Genomic DNA, 18,348 nt, shown 5'->3' with positions numbered 1-18,348 from the left:
AGCTCTCTTCAGGTCATTGACCAGGTCCTCCCCTGTATCTAGGCTGATCCCTCACCTTTCTCAGGATCATTGATACTCCACGAGGCGAGATCTTGCATGGAGCCCCAGTCCAAGGGAGATGGACAGTCATCTTGATTTTCTTCCATTTTCTAATAATTGCGCCAACAGTTGTTGCCTTCTCACCAAGCTGTTTGCCTATTGTCCTGTAGCCCATCCCAGCCTTGTGCAGGTCTACAATTTTGTCCCTAGTGTCCTTAGACAGCTCTTTGGTCTTGCCCATAGTGGAGAAGTTGGAGTCTGATAGATTGAGTGTGTGTGGACAGGTGTCTTTTATACAGGTAACGAGTTCAAAAAGGTGCAATTAATACAGGCAATGAGTGGAGGATAGGAGGGCTTCTTAAAGACAAACTAACAGGTCTGTGAGAGCCTGAATTCTTGCTGGTTGGTAGGTGATCAAATACTTATTTCATGCAATAAAATGGAAAGAAATTATTTAAAAAATCTAACAATGTGATTTACTGGAATTTTTTTGTCTCTCACAGTTGAGGTGTACCTACGATGAACATTACAGAACTGTCCATTCTTTGTAAGTGGGAAAACTTGAAAAATCAGTAGTGTATCAAATAGTTATTTGCCTCACTGTACATGCTTTAAGCACATTAAGCACCTGACATGACTCACAATGGACACATGCACACCATTTTTATTTGTCATTGGCTTTCTGAACAAAGTGCATCCAGTCATGCAATATCACCTAATGACTTTACTGAAAATTATATGGCAATGAAAAAAACCCTTTCTCAGACAGAACCTTTGTTCCTAACCCAAATCCTTGAAAGACTTTAATTCAATCAGAAGGGAGTATTTGATGAAAAACTGAATAATAGCACCTGGGTGTGTTTTACAGTTTCCTAGATGCAACAAAAATACTTTGTTGCCAACGCACAGCTGAAACCTGCAGTACAGTGAAATTTCTATTTTCAATGTTCTCTCCAGGCAATGTGTGGTGCAGTATAATCTCTCACATGTTATCAATAATTCTCTTACCTCTTCTTCAAGTGTTCTAGTGTTTTGCACCTCCTCCTGGGTCTGAGCTTCTGCCTGTCGCTCTCTGGCCTCCAAGTCTGTCATTGCAGCACACATACACACACAACTCTGTATTGTCATCAAATACTCATACTGAATCTCTTTCCCACAAGAAATCAGATAAAACCATGCCAAATAAATTGATTACTTTCTAATGGCTGCTCTTATTTTACTTCATAGTGAACAATCCATACAGCTGCCCCCATCACTCTAAAAACTATCAATCCTTGTTGTGTTAATCCTCTAAATTTCTGACAAAAAAAGCTGATATAAATATAACCTTTTTCAATACCCATACAATAAAATCAGCACATCAAGAGCCTTGAGATCCTGTAAGATTAGGAGACAGACTCACCAAGCTTAATTTTTTTTCTCGTATCATCGAGTTTCCTGTTTCTTTCTTCTGCTTGTTTCTTGGCAGTGCAAATCTTATCATAGGCAGCCTGAAACAAGTATGAGATACCAGCATGAACTTTGTCTATGTGTGTATCCTCACTTTTCAGAAGCATCTGCAGTCTTACCCTAGCAGCAGCATCGGTTAACACCTCAAGAGCCTGGGACAGCTGGTGGAAGAGCTCCGCTAGAAGAAAGTGAGACAAGAGAAGGGATAACATGAATGAACACAAACACAGATTTTCAGGTTTTTCAATAAATCAAATCAAATCAAATTTTATTTGTATAGCACCAAATCACAACAAAAGTCATCTCAGGACACTTTACAAAGTAAGGTCTAGACCTTACTGTTATCACCATTATTACATAGGGGAAACCCAACAAATCCCCCTTGAGCAAGCACTTGGTGACAGTGGGGAGGAAAAACTCCCTTTAATGGAAGAAACCTCCAACAGACCCCGGCTCTTGGTGGGCGGCCTTCTGCCTCGACCGGTTGGGGTGAGTGGATAGAGGAGAGAGAAAATATGAAAAGCAACAAGACACAACAATCAAACACTGGTCAGGTCGATGTGGCTGGTGACTGCTCGTCAGAGACGTAGAGCTCCAGGGCCAGGGCAACCTGCTGAAAGGTACAGGGAGAGAGAAAGAGAGGACACACTATGGGAGAGAGGAGACACAAAGTTAGTGATGTGCAATGGTGGCATAAGACTCTGAGAGCGAAGTGCTCTGTTAGGGTGATAAGGCTCTACGAGGTCTTTAAGATATGATGGAGCCTTGTCATTAAGGGCTTTGTATGTTAGGAGAAGGATTTTAAATTCTATTCTGAATTTTACAGGGAGCCAGTGGAGAGAAGCTAATATGGGAGAGATATGATCTCTCTTGCTAGTTCCTGTCAGTACTCTGGCTGCAGCATTTTGGATTAACTGGAGGCTTTTTAGGGAATTACTGGGACATCCTGATAATAAAGAGTTACAGTAGTCCAGCCTGGAAGTAACAAATGCATGGACCAGTTTTTCAGCATCACTTTGAGACAGGATGCTCCTGATTTTTGCAATATTGCGAAGTTAAAAGAAGGCAGTTCTAGAGACCTGGTTTATGTGTGATTTAAAGGACATATCCTGATCAAAAATGACTCTTATAGTACTGGAGGTGAGAGCTATGTCATCTAAAGTAACTATATGATTAGACAGCGGATTTTTAAGGTTTTCAGGCCCAAGTACAATGAATGCTATACAATTTTTGTATAAAGAACACTTTAGAATGTTATATATATAAATGTATGTACAGTGTGAAGTGAATATGAGCATTAACAATTAAAACACAATGCACATTTAAATACAAATGACAGTGAAGAGAGTAAAAATCTAGAGTGGTTTTATGCCAAAAAAGTTACAGTATGTGCTCAGAATGATCCCTTCCAGCTGAAGCACATTTCTCAGAAAACATGGACATTTTACGCTTTAAAAGCTGACGCAGGTCTCCTCCAGTGACACAGCCATGAATTCCCATACAAACCCTTGGCCTCTCCATCCATCTTCCATTAAAGGGGCCACTGCTGTAATTACTACTATCACGCAAGACACCACTTCCCTAGTTGTCATCTAACACACACAAAAATGTGCACATGGAAACTACAACCCCTCTTCCATTCATACAACTGTCATACCACTGCACTTTACTAGTCAGACTTAATAAGTCACTTATGGGGGGCCTAATGGGGGATCCTGTTACTCCCTGTGAACACTGACGGGAGGCTCTGGAGGTCATGCTGCCAGCAGAGGTGGTTGGGTTACCTACATACATATAATGGGCTGGAATGAAATCCAACTGGGAAAGACCTGTCATGCCCACCAGGCAGCTCAGTGTCACATCATGGGAGGCTGAGGAAAATGAGGGATCGTGGGATAATGGATGTCATCAGTCAGTGAGGAATCATGACCCCCAAGTCACCTCTTACATGCATACACCTCCCCCTGCAGGGCAGAGAGTCCTAAGACTTGCTCCGCTCTCGTGCGATGGAGACAAAGTCTGTCCATGTGCGGGTTCAAGTGTTGAGGCCCTCCAAACCGCTTCGTTTCCATTTCTGGGAAACCGACCCCCTACTTTTGTATTATCCCTCTCAACCCCCAAGTCCGACTAATTTCCCAGTTTTTCTTTTTTCCTGACATAATCAGGATTTGTCTGAACCATCCAGCAACCACATAACCTCACTTAAAAACATGCCTCATGGCCAGACTTTTTTGTCCAAGGTGCTTTTTTCTCCTCACAACAAAAAGCTACACTGAGATTTCCTGGTCTAATTGTTGACATGCTGGTTGGCGACAGGCCGGGGGAAGGACTCCTAAAGCAAAGAGAAATGGAGGGTGGAAACGCCGGTGGTGATGATGGTGTTGGTGGTGTTTGGCTGATCCCGCCCGGCTAGAAAGCCAGCGGGAGAGAGAAGCGTTGGTTAGAATCCCTACGGAGGTGCTGTGACTAAGCTGTCTGGCAGGGTTTAACCTGCTGAGAGTGCCCTAAAAACTACTAATAAATCTGCTGTGTGACAACGGAGGAAAACAGAGAGAGCATTAACTGGCTCACACACCTGCTTTTGGGTTGTCTGGGTTCTTGTCTGGATGGCACGTCAAGGCTTTCTGTCGATAAGCTTTCTTGATCTAGGAGAGAAACAGAAGACTCTAAGTTGCATGGAGTGGAAAATGTTGATTAGAAGACAAAGAGAATGAATCATCCACTTAAGCACAGACTTTGGCCATGTTAAATACTCTGAGTGCCATTCATCTTTATCCTGTCATCCTTGGCCCAGAAAACTGAAGTCAGAATAAAAAAATGATGCTCCCACCAAAACAATGGCATATTATAAAAGCACTGGGGGTGAAATGTGGTCTGCATCTAAATGTACTTAATTTGTGGAGTGTATTATTTAGATTAAATCAACACCTGATCCTCTGCTTTGTGTCATTTTAACATGCTCTTACATGGAGTCTAACCACAGCAGAACTTACTGCACAGTTCCCCAAACAAGAATGCCAAACTATTCTCCAGGCCATTGCTATTTTGAAAGATAAATGTGGCCTGAGTTGCAGCCTAGTATTAGTCCATCTTTATTCAAACTTTTTTTTAAAAAGTTACAATAACAAACACAGCCATTGTTCATCACAAATCTGAGAAGGCTGCCATTAATATCATAGGATGAAAGCCAAAACATTTGGGGGGGTTCTAAGAACCAAAACGGAGAAACTAAACAATACTTCGAAGCATTGTAATATCATATGATATTTTAGTCATAGCTGATTTTTTAACTCTGGGTTATTGCTTAGAATTTTAACCATTTATTGGCCCTTTTAGGGATCAGTTAATGACAAGGTGGTTTTCATTAGATCTACGCTCCTCTGGAGAAAGAAGGGAAGCAGGACAACTTTCTGTGGAGAACGGGGGGCTGATGAGTGCAGTGCTGAAGCTTTTTGCACACAACCTCAGAAATATATGCTCATATATGCCTATGCATTACATGTTAAGGATTGGCACATACTGTACATCTAAGCTCAGACCACCTGTTGCAGGCCACAAAAATTGGAAGCTCTTTTCTTCATATCTGGGAAATGTCTGCACTGAACTAATGCCTTGTCCTCTGGCATATGATGTGTTTCTCTCTGTGCTGCTTTGCACAATTCTATCTCCAGGATGCATGCCAAAATATACAGAGTTGACTGAACATAACTCAGCTCTGAGGGAACTTAGCAGGATGGTGTAATCCATCAGCATCCAAGCCTTTTTAACAGAAACGCCAATGAGTGTCCATGGCCTCCAAACAACTATACAAAAGCAACAAGCCTCCAGTGAGCCCGCTGGAGTCCCTTCTTCTATCTCTTGGACAACATCAGATATTTTCTCATTACAGTTCCAATACTAGGCAAGAATTTGGTTCACTGAGAGGGCTTCAAGAGTCTAGATATCATTAAGGGATATTAAGTCTTGCTACTTGGCCCACAGAGTCTTCCTACAGATCGAGACTGACACGCAGGGCTGTGAACTGGTGTCAAACTGCTTACTCTTGGCCTAAGCCTCCTTCCCCAATTTAACTTCTCTCTGTCCGTTTCTCCCTTTTATTTTCTCTGTGCTCCCTATCATCACATTGATGAAAACTAAAGTTCAAGACAAGTCCAAATTTAGTGTATAAATTTGATCAAAAACTTTCCTCTACAATCAAGATATAGCAAAAAGACAAGAAAAGCCATTGTGGAGGTCAATTTTGCTTACTATAATGCATTACACGGGAAAGCAGCTTTCAAAGGGTGCACGCTTTTTACCACACAAAAATGCATTTAAACCAGTGGATATATACATTAAGATTTGCAAAACAGAGTAACATGGTTCACAGCTGTGAAGTCAGTATTCGTGAGTTGAAATAAAGGATGCGTTGTGCTGTGTCCTCAGCTCACACTCACTCTATTTCTCGTGTAATTCATCACCTGCAGCCAGATAGCAAGATAAACATGTCTCCGCATCTGCTTTAAACATAGCAGATGCTTGACAGTGTGAGGACATAAGTCTGGCCTGCTGTGCCGTTTGACAAGTACAAGCAGTCATCATTGATGCTGTTCTAAGCAGCCATGTTGAATGTTGCCATTGTTGTCTCACTGGGCTCAGTTAAAGATACACTTAACACACGCTTCTCTACATTTTGCTTAATTATCATACCCGGTTTTCTCTCATGCTTTTCTCGGCATCTCCTACTCCTCTCATTTTCTTCACACTCACTGTAGCATCCTTCACGATATCTTGTCTCTACTGTGCCTCTGGTGCTGTTTTGTTAAATAATAATTCCCTTTGATGCCGTAACAAGCGAGCCTTAATTGATGCTGGAAACCCCTGAAGCCCCTTGCTCCTACAAACTAGAATCAAAGCAGACCAACTTTTGAGTGGTTAGCACATGTGTGGATAAGAGCTTTCAGATCAAATCTTCCTACGGGACTATTTCTATCAACTGCTGTAGCAACTATCTTTGTGCAATTCACAGTAACCTTTTAGGATTGCTCTTGAATCATTTAGGAGTAAGACCATGTGAAGAAAAAACATAAGCTCTCCTTGACTTAATCTAACTGCTGTCCGTTGAAAAACTGTGACCTTGCAGGAGCAGGCCAGCTGTAGCCTAATGGTTAGTGCCTGGCTAAACCCAGACTCTGTGCCATTCTAATCCCCTGCCACAGTCTCAAATGCATGTCTAACATCTTGTCCTCATTATACCGGTATTTGGTGCCAATTATACTTGACAAACTGGTCCTGGTGCAGCCACAGCTCAGCCCCGGTAGAGCCCCCAGCCTGTGTGGCTGATTAGCTGCCTGATCTGCCATGAGCTCATCTTCCTTAATTACAGTGCTCTGCTATTTACAGGACATTATGAGCTGGAGGAAAATCGTAACAGGTACAGAAAGGAGAAGAAAGGAAAGGAGCAAAAATAGAGGAAAAGAGGACATGAACACAGGCAATGGATGAACTTAAAGTCCACTGTGTAAATGTATGTACTTGTGGACCTGTTCAAACCTCCAGTCAAACTGAGCATTGAAGAAAGCATCTTCCTCTGCATGGCTGATGGCAACACATAGGCAGACAGTGAAGTACACAAGGCCTGCATGTAAAGTAAAGCACAGCCAACCAGCACAGCACGGCGTCACTTCTCTGCAATAACAATCTTGGCCTGCCTGTCCTGACCAAGCAGTCACTCAAAGCAGTAACCTTGGATGCTCTGTAAATCATCCAGTCATGTAGTTATTGCATACACTGCAATGCATCAGATATTTAAATAAACCACAAGAAATTGTGTATGGTCTTGGTAAGTAAAACACGTATGGCAATTATTACCCAAGCCCTGCTTATATGCATGAGTGCAGCTCTTTAAATATCAGCTTCCCATAACACTACAAGGACAAACCCTGGTACTTCATAGCCATTAAATCATAGGCTTTGGCATGCCAACTTCCCAGACATTTATCAGCTAGCTAAGCTCAAAGGAAGGTCAAGAGCAGTGATAATATAAAAAAAGATGCTAAATAGAACCAGGAGGAGATGCAAAATGCAAATCCCTTATGTCAAAACAATGTTTTACAAGCTGTGGGTAAAGCCACATAAACAGTCTCTGGATCAATTTCTTCCTCTTTCTGTTTGATAAACAACATGCCTGATAGTGGTGGTGAAGCAGTGAGCCAAACAACTGGGATACACAGCCCATCTGATGACATCTGTCTCCACACTCAATGCGACACATACATACATACACACACACACACACACACACACACACACACACACACACCCTTGCTATCTCTCTAGATCATCAACAGACCTCAGAGAACCAGCCTTCTACATTTTGGAATCTCAATTCTGCCCAAGCCACAACCGCTAGCTTCCTTCAGGATAATCCTCTGGAGAGGACAGAACATTGAAATCCAATTAAGAAATTAATGTATTAGGTATAAGCAAATTGATATTGGACTGTGTGTAAAAATGGGTGTTGTTATATCAACTGTTTTATATGCTTGAAAGAATAAATCAAATCAAAAAAATCAAATCAAATGTATTCCCTCATTTTGGCAGCAATTTTAATTTTCTTCCAGGCCTTGTGGATTCTAGATGCTGGAAACTGTGAGGAGAGGTGGTTGTTGGGATTCAGGACATCATGTTGAACCTCTCTGGGCTGGGAAATGAAATGCAGAGGAGAGCAGCAGAACCCTCCCAGAGTTAATTCAAGATCCATGCAGACAAAATTGGCATTCGGGCATTTAGTTTATAATATGCAGAGGTGAGCAAACACATGGAACCTTTTGTAAACAGGCTGTCCTCAGTATTAAAGGATTTTCTCCCCTTAAATGATTCCGTTTTCATACCTCATCAGATATAGATACATCACATTACCACTCTTGGGTTATATGTGATCCGATATATGCATTTCATTTCAGATAATGAATATACATGGACCTGGCCAGGCCATACTATTTGGACCTTATGATCTTTAGAATTTAATAGCCTTACTCCAAAAGCAATTCTGGTCATTCTTGACACAGCTGCAGTATTCGCACCAAATACTGAGGCAACGTCGCCCCTCAGTGGCCTTTTCGGTGTATCACATCTCTGTGGCTTAGCCGGTTTGACTATCTTATGCTACCTAAAACTCCCTGAACATAAAATTCTGTCCTCGCTAGGTTTACCTGGTCCTTAACCGAAAAACTGTTCCTTGTCTCACGTTATTAAATAGGCAACCGCAGCACATATAACACCGCAGCAAGCTCCACAGTAGCAAGCTATAGCCACCATTTGCGATCAAGTCTCCTCTCACACTTGCAGTATCTCTGTGTAAAACCACAATATTTTCTAGCATTAACTAAACACGCAGATAAACTATCTAAAAAGCATACGTCAGCCTAACTTAACAGTAGCTGCTTTTGCTAGCTAGTTTAACGTTACCAGCTAGCTAATTTACATACCTCTTTCGTTGTAGCAGAGCTTTCTATAGCGAGTAAACCATACAAGTCCATTTGTAAGATATCCTTAGCCTTTCCGGACATTTTCGTTAACAATGAACAGGGCCAACACGGAAAAATGACAAATCTAAACACAATAGTAGCGTTTGACTTGCTTTGTTAGGTTTGTTGCTGTTCCACTTCAAGGGAGCACGAGTTTGACGTCTTCAACCTTTCACCTTGGCTGTGCACAGCAACCTGGGAAATGTAGTTCTTGTTCACTTAGGCATTTTAAACAGCATTTAACATTAACATCGAGAAGTAGGTTTTGCAAGTCTTAACATTTTAAAATCTTCTTAACATCGTTAACGCGAGTTGTCAGCTGCTAATCAGGTTTCTCTACATTTCAAGAGCAGTATTACCTATGGATGAATGCATAGATTGAATATATCTGTGCTGCCTGATATATATGTGCATTTTTCTTCACATATACAGTATGATGACTGTTAAAGGGGAAGCTGTGGCTGGAGGTAGAACGGCTGTCCCCCAACTGGAAGGTCGACCGTTTGATTCCCATTCTCCCCAGTCAATATGTTGAAGTGTCCTTGGGCAAGACAGTGAACCCCAACTTGCTCCTGATGACCAGAGCATCGCGTTTCCGGGATGGCGCCATCATCAGTGTGTGTTTGTGTGAGTTGGCGCCCTAGATGGCTGCCTTGGTTCACAAATTCCTTGTCTGTGTAACATACTTGGCCAATAAAAGTGATTACTGATTATCAAAGTCAGTGTCCCACTTTTTCAAAAGGTGTCCCACACAGTGTCCCCATTTCTGCAAAGGTGTGGGATAGATGGAGTCTATGTTGATTTGACTTATCAAATAGTTTCTGCAATTTGATTTCACTGTAGACATGTTAACAAGGACCTGATTAAATAAAAACAGCATCATGTCACTTGAACTGGACAAACTGTTATAAGGGCAATTTGCCAAAAACTGTCCCACTTTCCCTTGAATTCGCTTTAGGTTTCATGCCATTCAAGACCCAGTTAGCATTTTGCATGTTTATATCCATAAAGACATTCATGGCATACGTTAAGAGATTGATTTGTAAATGGCAAATCTGTATTTTGTGCGTTTCTGTCCATTTCCTGTTGCTTATCTCTGGCTGAGCCACTGTATCCTGAGACATTGTTGCCAGGTCAGGTGAGCAATATAATCTCTCCAGCATGTTCTTTGTTTAGGAGTGTCATCATATTGTAGATTTTTTAGGCTGTTACAAATATTGATTGAATAAAAATCATAGTAAGGACAATAGAGATATATTGGCCTTCATTACATTTGCATCTGCACATTAACATATTTACTTGGAATCCCTCAAATCATTTTACAATAACTATTGTTAGTTGTGATGCACTCTGGTGCATTAGATTGTTGTAATGAATATATGTAATGAGTACAGAGTGAAATCTTGCAGACAAATTATGTAACAACCAGGCTGAAAATTAGTGTTCAGCATGTGCTGAATTTAGCTAAAGCTAGCTGTTGGCAGGTGTAAAAATAAAAAGAATAATGAAGAAGGGATGGTAAATGGTCTTATACTTATGTAGTGCTTTTCTACGCTTTACTGCACTTAAAGTGCTTTCACACTATTTGGCCATTCACCCATTTGCACTCACACATTCACACACTGGTGTTATCACCGGGAGCAACTGGGGGTTCAGTGTCTTGCTCAAGGACACTTCAACATGCTGACTGAACAAGCCAGGAATTGAACCACTAATCCTCCGGTTAGAAAACGACCTGCCCTACCTCCTAAGCCACAGCCGCCCCCCAATCATCAGGATCATAAACAAAATAATTAAACAGCTGTTCTGATCAGAACTTTTTTTTCAATGACTTATCACTACACAACAGTAGTGAACAAACAGCTGGCTAGTCTATTCCAAAAGCATATCAACACCTGGTATCTCACATGAGGGTCTTTGGAAATAAATGGGTGGTATTTTTGTAGATTTCAGTTTTGATATACTAGCCCAAATTACAGCTCCTAAAAAGAGGTGAACTGGTGTTTTCGTTATCCACTGCTGAAGCATTTCCTGTAGGCAATGGGATCCATGTAATGCAGAATTGGGAACATGCCCTGACATGTCTAAGAAACAATCTCAATTTTCTTCACTCTTGTAGGAAAAAAGATTATGAAAAATGTGTATATTATTTGCAAACTGGAATTATGATCACTCTGTCACCTTAGGATATCACAAAAGATTGGCTGGTGTCATTATGTTTGTCCTGACAACCTGTGTTACTGTTTCCATTAGAGAGTATATACTGTATATTCAGCACATCCTTGTCAATGACCTTTTTCCACTGACACAAGACAAACCTTTATTTTTGTTTTGTGGCATTACTGTTTGGTTTTAGGGTCAGTTTCTTTCTAATTGTTATACCCCAGTTCTTTATTTGGACAGATCAGAATAACGAAGGAGTCCGTCTTTCTTCATTTTAGTGCTGATTTATTTTTAAAGCCACAAATAAAGATTACAGAACACAACCCGGGTAGCTCCCTGCTCCAGACAACTGCTGGAGGAGAGGGGTTTCCGGAAACACAGAGCCTAATACATTTATAAGGTTTTGGGTAAACACCTTACATAGATGAAGTCAGTCCAGCAGACTCCATCTCTTATCTAGAGCTCCACAGGCTTGGAGCAGCTGCGTGTTACCTAGTCATACCAAAATGAGGACGCTCAATGTGTGTATATGTTGTCACATGATGTGTAGCTAAGACATTCACTTATTTATTCAGACATAGTATTCCAACACAAGATTAATACAGGAAAACAACTGGTGTCCTGGCTTACTGCTAACCTTGAAACAGAGCAGACTAGAGCAGAATTTGAATCTTACTAAATAGCATTACTAACACATTTGATTCAATACATTACAATACATCTGACTGATTTACAAATTTCTAACACTAATCATAGTTATCTATGTGCCTAATCATGGCAGAAAATTATTTGTTGTATGTGCCTTTAATAATAAAGGTAATTATCCTGTAGAACAATAAATGGAAATGGGACAGTGACGTTGCCTTTAACTTCAAAGATTAACAAACTGATTCCAATATGATCCTGTTCAGCTAGTTCAGGAACTGGGATTGTGAACTTCATAAAAGTGAGCAAATTCGTAATAGTTGCTCAATGGTTTTTGTTACTCAGTTTAAACAAAACAGTCCCATTTGTAACTATTAGCATATTCTCTGCTATCATGCATATTCTTTGGTGTTGTAACCTGTGGGCACATGCTGCTGATGTTTCTGTGGTCTCACTAATAGAAGACAAGTGTCCTCTAGATGAACAAAACATTTGATAAAACAGCAGCAATACAATAAAGCAATAGAATAATAAGAACACAATAACCACATAATTGTGAAATAGACTCATGTCACAGGGTAAAGTCACAGGATAAAAGCTGCACTCACTTCTCAACAAAATATCCAGGTCCAAAATAAGCACACTTTCCCTGTTGCTTAATCATCTTGAGAAGAAATTCAAACCCACTCAAGGCAGTTATAAATTTGACTGTTGAAGAGTCATGTTCATTATCTTTATGGCATTGCATAGATAACATGTTGGCCTATACCCTTTTGTTCACAATTTCTATTAGTAAAGTGAATAAAGAAGTTACGTTTTTCTCCGCCAGTGGGTGTCCGACAGAGGACGGGTCCAGCTGGATGGGAAGTGTGGAAGCAGGCCCAACCAGCATAACACGACAGCTTCAAGGTATACGACAATAGCTACGTTAAGACCGGAAAAAGGAATTCTGCCTTCATAATAAAACTCTGACTTGGGCACTCCCTCGATAGGTAAAGTTGAGTGACGTAACGTGAGGGGGTGTGGGTTGAGGCTGTCCGCACGCCCCTCATCCATCTCACTCCTTTACCATGACAAATGGGTTATTACAATTGACTGTATGATTATTACATTACCAGCAGTTAGTTTTTGTTTAATGATTTGGTCCTACCCCTCTGTTGCAGTTTAACCTGTAGGCTACCGTATTTCAGATAGTAGCTAAACTAGTTTTTCTGTGATGTCTAGTGGCAGCTTAGCCATACCAGAAGTCTGTCTTAAGTTATGTGTTGCCAATGCAACATTCCACTTTTTTGTATTTTGAAATTATGTAACCGCTAGCTATTCTATTTGTGTTGTGAGCTGTACTTTTATGCTTATTTGATTAATTACTGTGCCGTTATTGCCTGGCACAATTGCTTCTTCTTTGTTTACTTTATTGAAGAGAGACACGGGACAATGTATATAATTTGACAGTTAGCCTAGCATATAGGCTACTTCTGTAACTAGCTAAATCTGGTTTACTTGATGCCACAGCTTATGCTATTATTTTATGAGGCTAATTGTATGCTAGTATAGTTTAACAACTGTTGCTACATTATTTACTTTTTCAGATTGGCATTGTAACAACAACAACAATTTTATTAGGTTTTTTTTTTTTTTTTACTGTAGCCACAGATTCACTATTGCTTTCCGTAAAAACTTCAATAACCAAAACCCAATTTTGACTGTCATGCATGTTTTATTCTGAAAGTTTCGACCGGAATTTGTTTTAGTAGAACTGCTGTTGTTTTGACACAGTCAGTCTCTCACAAGTGAGTGAAATCTCGGGGGCCGTATAAAGAGGTGCCATCCGCATACAGTACCAGATTCTGATCTGCCACACAGTGCCGAAATCATCCGGGGTCCGTGTTTCACCTTTGGGCAGCATAAAAAATTCCCGTGGATCACTGCAAAGCGTTCTCCTCATTTGAAACGCATCTGAGGCGAGGACGCTATTCTTGTGTAAATACTTGGAATATAAACAGGTAAGATGTTGCTCCAATAACGATGCAACAGTGTTATAGGATGCGACGCACTAGCTGAGAGATATCGTGTTGTTTTATGGTGTCTTGTACTCGCCATAGTAAGAATACTTGTCCCGTTATGTCCCCGGTGTGTGCACAAATCACCGCGCAAAGTAACAATGTTGCACCGTTAAATTGTAATAATTCCAGATGCTTTGTGATCACAGTGAGCCGATGCTTAATGTAGATGGGCAAACTGACAACTGTATTCTGGTGCCAGCGTCTTCTCGACCCATCCAGGAGGAAGTAACTGTTCCCTCTCAAGCCTTCTTGCCTTGGACTGAATGAAGGGAACAAGTCTGTGATGAAAAAAAAAAACTGTTGCCTAAATCCACTTGAACTGTGTATGGACCATATGAGCTGTCATTTATGTTCTGTCAGTGTGCAGCTATTAAATCCATAGGAATCCTCATACACTTTGGGAATAAAGGAAACTAAATTACACCTAAAAGATACATTTCAACCACAAAATCTGCTTGCAGAGTTTGCAGGAATGTCTGTCACTCCCTTAAATAGCAGAAAAGGGAGAGGAGCTTTGGATATTGGATTAAATGAGAACAAGATGTTTTTGTTGTTGTAATAATCATCCTCCAAATACTGGAAGCAGTTTTATGGTTTGGATAAAGCCTGACTAATTATCGATAATTATTCAATCTTCAAGAAAAACATGAGTCATATGTTCACATACTTTTAACCTATGCCAAGACAGTTATTATTCCAGTACACAAGTCTCTCTGCTAAACAGGACATGTCAGTGCAAGAAAAATCAAATGACTTGAAAAATATGTAAACTGCTTCATGAGATTTAATTAATTCCCAGGTTGATTTACAGATACATTATTGCTGACAGACACAGAACATTTGTAGAAAAATCATTTATTCTCCACAAGCTCTGCATATGCCTCAGAGGAAATAAATCAGTGGCGACATTTCTGCATTTTCATAAGTGTTGATGCTGTACAGTAGAGCAGTGGGCTGCTGTGTGGGCAGCTTCACCAGAGAACAGATGAGTAGGCTTGTCCTGTGTGCAGTGAATCAGCCTGCTATTAGTGGTACATGTGGGAGCTCTGGCAGACAAGGTCAACAAATGAAAATTGCTTATATTTGACAGGTACACAAAAGAATATGCAAATGTTGTCTTTCCATTACTGTCGATCTTTGGTGTTGCTTGTAACCCAGATGTGTGAACATGAACAGACTGTCCATCTGTACATGAGATCAAATGAACATCTTCAAGAATGAAACTGGATTTTCAGAAAAGGCAACATGAGCTGTCGCACCAGCGTGTTTATCTTGATTCAGGTTTCCTGTCCCAGGGGAAAGTCCTTTCCTTCCCCCTGAAAAAATTTTCAAGGAGTCCGGCCAACAGTGAACATGAGATGAGACACACCCACACACCAAGGACACCAGCTTCTCTTAATTGTCTGTTGATTTACAGGACTTAGACTCGATTTAGATTTAGCAAAACTCCCAGTGCATTTCAGTAAACCCCAGTAGCTTCACAAGTGTTCATGACTGTGAAAATTCTCCAGATTACAAGTGTCAAGTTGCAACTTTTGTCCCCTGCTCAGGCTGAACGTGAAAGTACAACATGGTCCTGAATCAGAAAGTGTCTGAGTAGTTGGTGGACATATCTCTTAGTCTAAAAGGAAACAGGGAGCAAATGGAGCTCTCTGAAGAGTGCTGAGAAGGCCCATTGTAACACCCCCATTGTCTGTCTGCTTGCTGCTGCCAAGGTAACACTCTCATATTGGCAGCAGGACTGAAATGCTGCAGTCTTTTCTCACATAATCTTGCCAGAATATGTGAGAAAAGAAAAGTCTCGTTTTACCCTGTGAGTGAATAGAAATCTAATTCTGATTTTTCACAAGTCATTACTTCTGTTCCCTGCACATTACCCTTTGAAAATATAGACCTCCAAGTCATTTGCAAGCAGCTTGTAACAGGGTTTTTAGTTTAGTGAGCTGCTTACATGTCCAACCAAAATAAAGCATTAAGAAAGCAGGTTTCCTGAGTAAAGCTATACATTGTCTGGTGATGGTAAAGGCTATAATTCCTTACAGCGTGGCTCTCACAGTGACCTTTCTTGCAGAGCATTTTGTTTGTTCATGTTCACCACTCAGTGTCTCATCTGTATAGCTTATTCTCGCCAAGTGTGAAATCAACAACAGGAGACCGAAGAACCGCTCACGCTGTTCATTTATGCTGGACCACCTATCACAACTGCAGTACAGAGGAAGTATTTTTAGATTTTCTAAGAAATCGTTCCCCTATTATGGCCTGATCCTTAGCCTGTTGATTTTGTTAGAGTACAGTTTGTAGATATTGAGGGGTTGACGGGTTTGTAAAAGAGGGAACAGTTCTCTGGGGATGTGTCAGAAATGGGAACGTTAGGGATAAATGTGTGCTTTCATGTCAGTGTCAGATGTGTTGGCAGGATGTTTCTGGAATGCTCTTCCTGCGCTGTCATTTCTTTTGCAATAGCTCTTCACAAGCGTGACCGTGCATGTTTTCCAGTATCCCACAAATGAGCTTGAATGTAAATTTGTTTATTTTGTAAATTATGATGCACACTGTCCAGGCAATGTTGAGCCTGCTTGTTTTGATGGACGGATAGTGACTCTCTTCTCTTTCATATAGGATTAGGCTGGAATGTTTGACAGAGCTGGTGTTGACTGGACTGCTGACATATCTTTTACTCATCCGCAGAGTGCTGAGCTATTGTTTCCCATTCTGCTTCCTTTTCGATAAGTTCTCGTTGTGGCCTGCTTCCTCTGTTCTGGATAGCAATGATGACACTGAATTATTATGGGCAAATAACACAATTCAGTATCATACAAACAGACACCAGTTGCAGTCAAAAAAAGAAGCAGAATTTTTTTTTTTTCTAAATTAGCTGAAAAGTGCCTCTTCCATCTACACACATTAACATTCAAACAACTGTGAATGTTTTCCTTCTTTCCTCCGCAGCCATCATGTCAGTGAAATCAGATGGGAAAAAGAAGTGGGCGACAGTCAGGGATCGCCTGGGCTCCTCGCAGGATTCTGATACCCAACAGGAGCCCAACCTGGAGAGTGCTGATCCAGAGCTGTGCATCAGACTGCTCCAGGTTCCCACTGTGGTCAACTACTCGGGACTGAAACGTCGCCTGGAAGGGAGCGACCAGACATGGATGGTCCAGTTCCTGGAGCTGAGTGGGCTGGACCTGCTCCTGGAAGCCCTGGACCGGCTCTCGGGGCGGGGGTGCTCTCGGATCGCCGATGCCCTTCTGCAGCTCACTTGTGTCAGCTGCGTCCGTGCAGTCATGAACTCCTCTGCAGGGATCCACTTCATTATAGAGAATGAGGGATATGTCCGGAAGCTCTCCCAAGGTTGAATATACATGCATCAGGTTTTTAATTCTGTGAAACACTGTCACATAACTGTAGATTTTTATCCATATAATCTTCATCAGATTAGCCTCTCACATAAAAAGAATGCTCCTGAAGCTTCAGAAAATAAAGGCTCCACAAAATATTGATGTGAAATAAAATATATTATTTGGTCAATATATTGAAATCTGCCAATTAATTAATTCAGTATTTATGGTATATTAAGTATACTTTGTATAATCAGTAATTTTGTATAGAGCCAAATCACAACAAAAGTCATCTCAGGGCCCTTTACAAAGTAAGATCTAGATCTTACTCTTATTATTATTTTTATTATCGTTATAAAGGAAAAACCCAACAAATCCCCCTTGAGCAAGCACTTGGCAACAGTGGGGAAGAAAAACTCCCTTTAACGGAACAAACCTCCAACAGACTCTGGCTCTTGGTGGGCGGCCTTCTGCCTCGACTGGTTGGGGTGAGTGGATAGGGGAGAGAGAAAAGAAAAGCAACAAACAATCGAACACTTGGCATCAACCAAACAATTAATGAATTAATTCAAAAGAAACCCACTTAATACAGTATATAAAGCCCTTAGGCACCTCTTACATAGTATGTAACATTTGTTGTATTATATTTTTAAGGTCACTTGATTCAGCGCGGTGGCACAGTGGTTAGCACTGTTGCCTCACAGCGAGAAGGTTACGGGTTTGGGCCCCACCCGGGACCTTTCTGTGTGGAGTTTGCATGTTCTCCCCGTGCTTGCGTGGGTTCTCTCCAGGTACTCCGGCTTCCTCCCACAGTCCAAAGACATGCAGCTTAGGTTGATTGGTGTTTCTAAAATTGCCCATAGGAGTGCGTGTGCGCGTGTGTGGTTGTGCGTCTATGTGTTAGCCCTGCGATGGATTGGCGACCTGTCCAGGGTGTACCCCACCTTCGCTCGATTGCCAGCCGGGATTGGCTCCGGCCCCCCCATGACCCCGTTCAGGAACTAAGTGGTAGAAAATGAGTGAGTGAGTTGATTCAGCGATTCTCTGTGACTCACTCTGCCAAGTTGAACTTTCCAGTCATCTGCTCATGATCATCATCAACCTAATGAAGAGTGAGCTCTTGTTCCCAACAGTGCCCTGAAT

The 18,348-nt window shown here is 41.2% G+C and overlaps 2 protein-coding genes and 1 long non-coding RNA gene across 9 annotated transcripts in view; 1 reads left to right on the top strand and 2 right to left on the bottom strand.

Annotated features, from left to right (window-relative positions):
- Positions 1-9,179, bottom strand: part of dnajc17 (DnaJ (Hsp40) homolog, subfamily C, member 17) — a 37,113-nt gene extending 27,934 nt beyond the window's left edge. The window contains exons 1-5 of the mRNA XM_020614554.1: positions 8,958-9,179; positions 4,064-4,133; positions 1,608-1,666; positions 1,442-1,529; positions 1,048-1,124 (exon numbers count right to left, since the gene is read on the bottom strand). Of these exons, the coding sequence (XP_020470210.1) occupies positions 1,048-1,124; positions 1,442-1,529; positions 1,608-1,666; positions 4,064-4,133; positions 8,958-9,038 (375 nt within the window). The 5' untranslated portion in view covers positions 9,039-9,179. The remainder of the gene's footprint in view (positions 1-1,047; positions 1,125-1,441; positions 1,530-1,607; positions 1,667-4,063; positions 4,134-8,957) is intronic.
- A 4,391-nt stretch (positions 9,180-13,570) lies between these two features.
- LOC109968339 (inverted formin 2) overlaps positions 13,571-18,348 on the top strand; it is a 13,622-nt gene continuing 8,844 nt past the window's right edge. For 3 of the 6 annotated variants that reach the window (XM_020614539.1, XM_020614541.1, XM_020614542.1), the window contains exons 1-2: positions 13,571-13,807; positions 16,817-17,218. In XM_020614539.1, coding sequence (XP_020470195.1) covers positions 16,822-17,218 — 397 coding nt within the window. In that variant the 5' untranslated portion in view covers positions 13,571-13,807; positions 16,817-16,821. The remainder of the gene's footprint in view (positions 13,808-16,816; positions 17,219-18,348) is intronic. The other 3 variants (XM_020614534.1, XM_020614533.1, XM_020614535.1) reach the window with 2 other exon arrangements.
- The window catches only part of LOC109968342 (uncharacterized), a 5,436-nt gene continuing 905 nt past the window's right edge, over positions 13,818-18,348 (bottom strand). The window contains exons 3-4 of one of the 2 annotated variants that reach the window (XR_002276085.1): positions 18,261-18,342; positions 13,818-16,625 (exon numbers count right to left, since the gene is read on the bottom strand). This is a non-coding gene — a long non-coding RNA (uncharacterized LOC109968342). Of the gene's footprint in view, positions 16,626-18,173; positions 18,343-18,348 lie in introns of those variants that run through there. The other variant, XR_002276084.1, reaches the window with a different exon arrangement.

This window comes from Monopterus albus, unplaced genomic scaffold (genome assembly GCF_001952655.1).
Source record: "Monopterus albus unplaced genomic scaffold, M_albus_1.0 scaffold147.1, whole genome shotgun sequence".
Classification (NCBI taxonomy): domain Eukaryota; kingdom Metazoa; phylum Chordata; class Actinopteri; order Synbranchiformes; family Synbranchidae; genus Monopterus; species Monopterus albus.
Note: the sequence above shows the minus strand (reverse complement) of the source record. Positions and strands in the feature narration are given on the sequence as shown.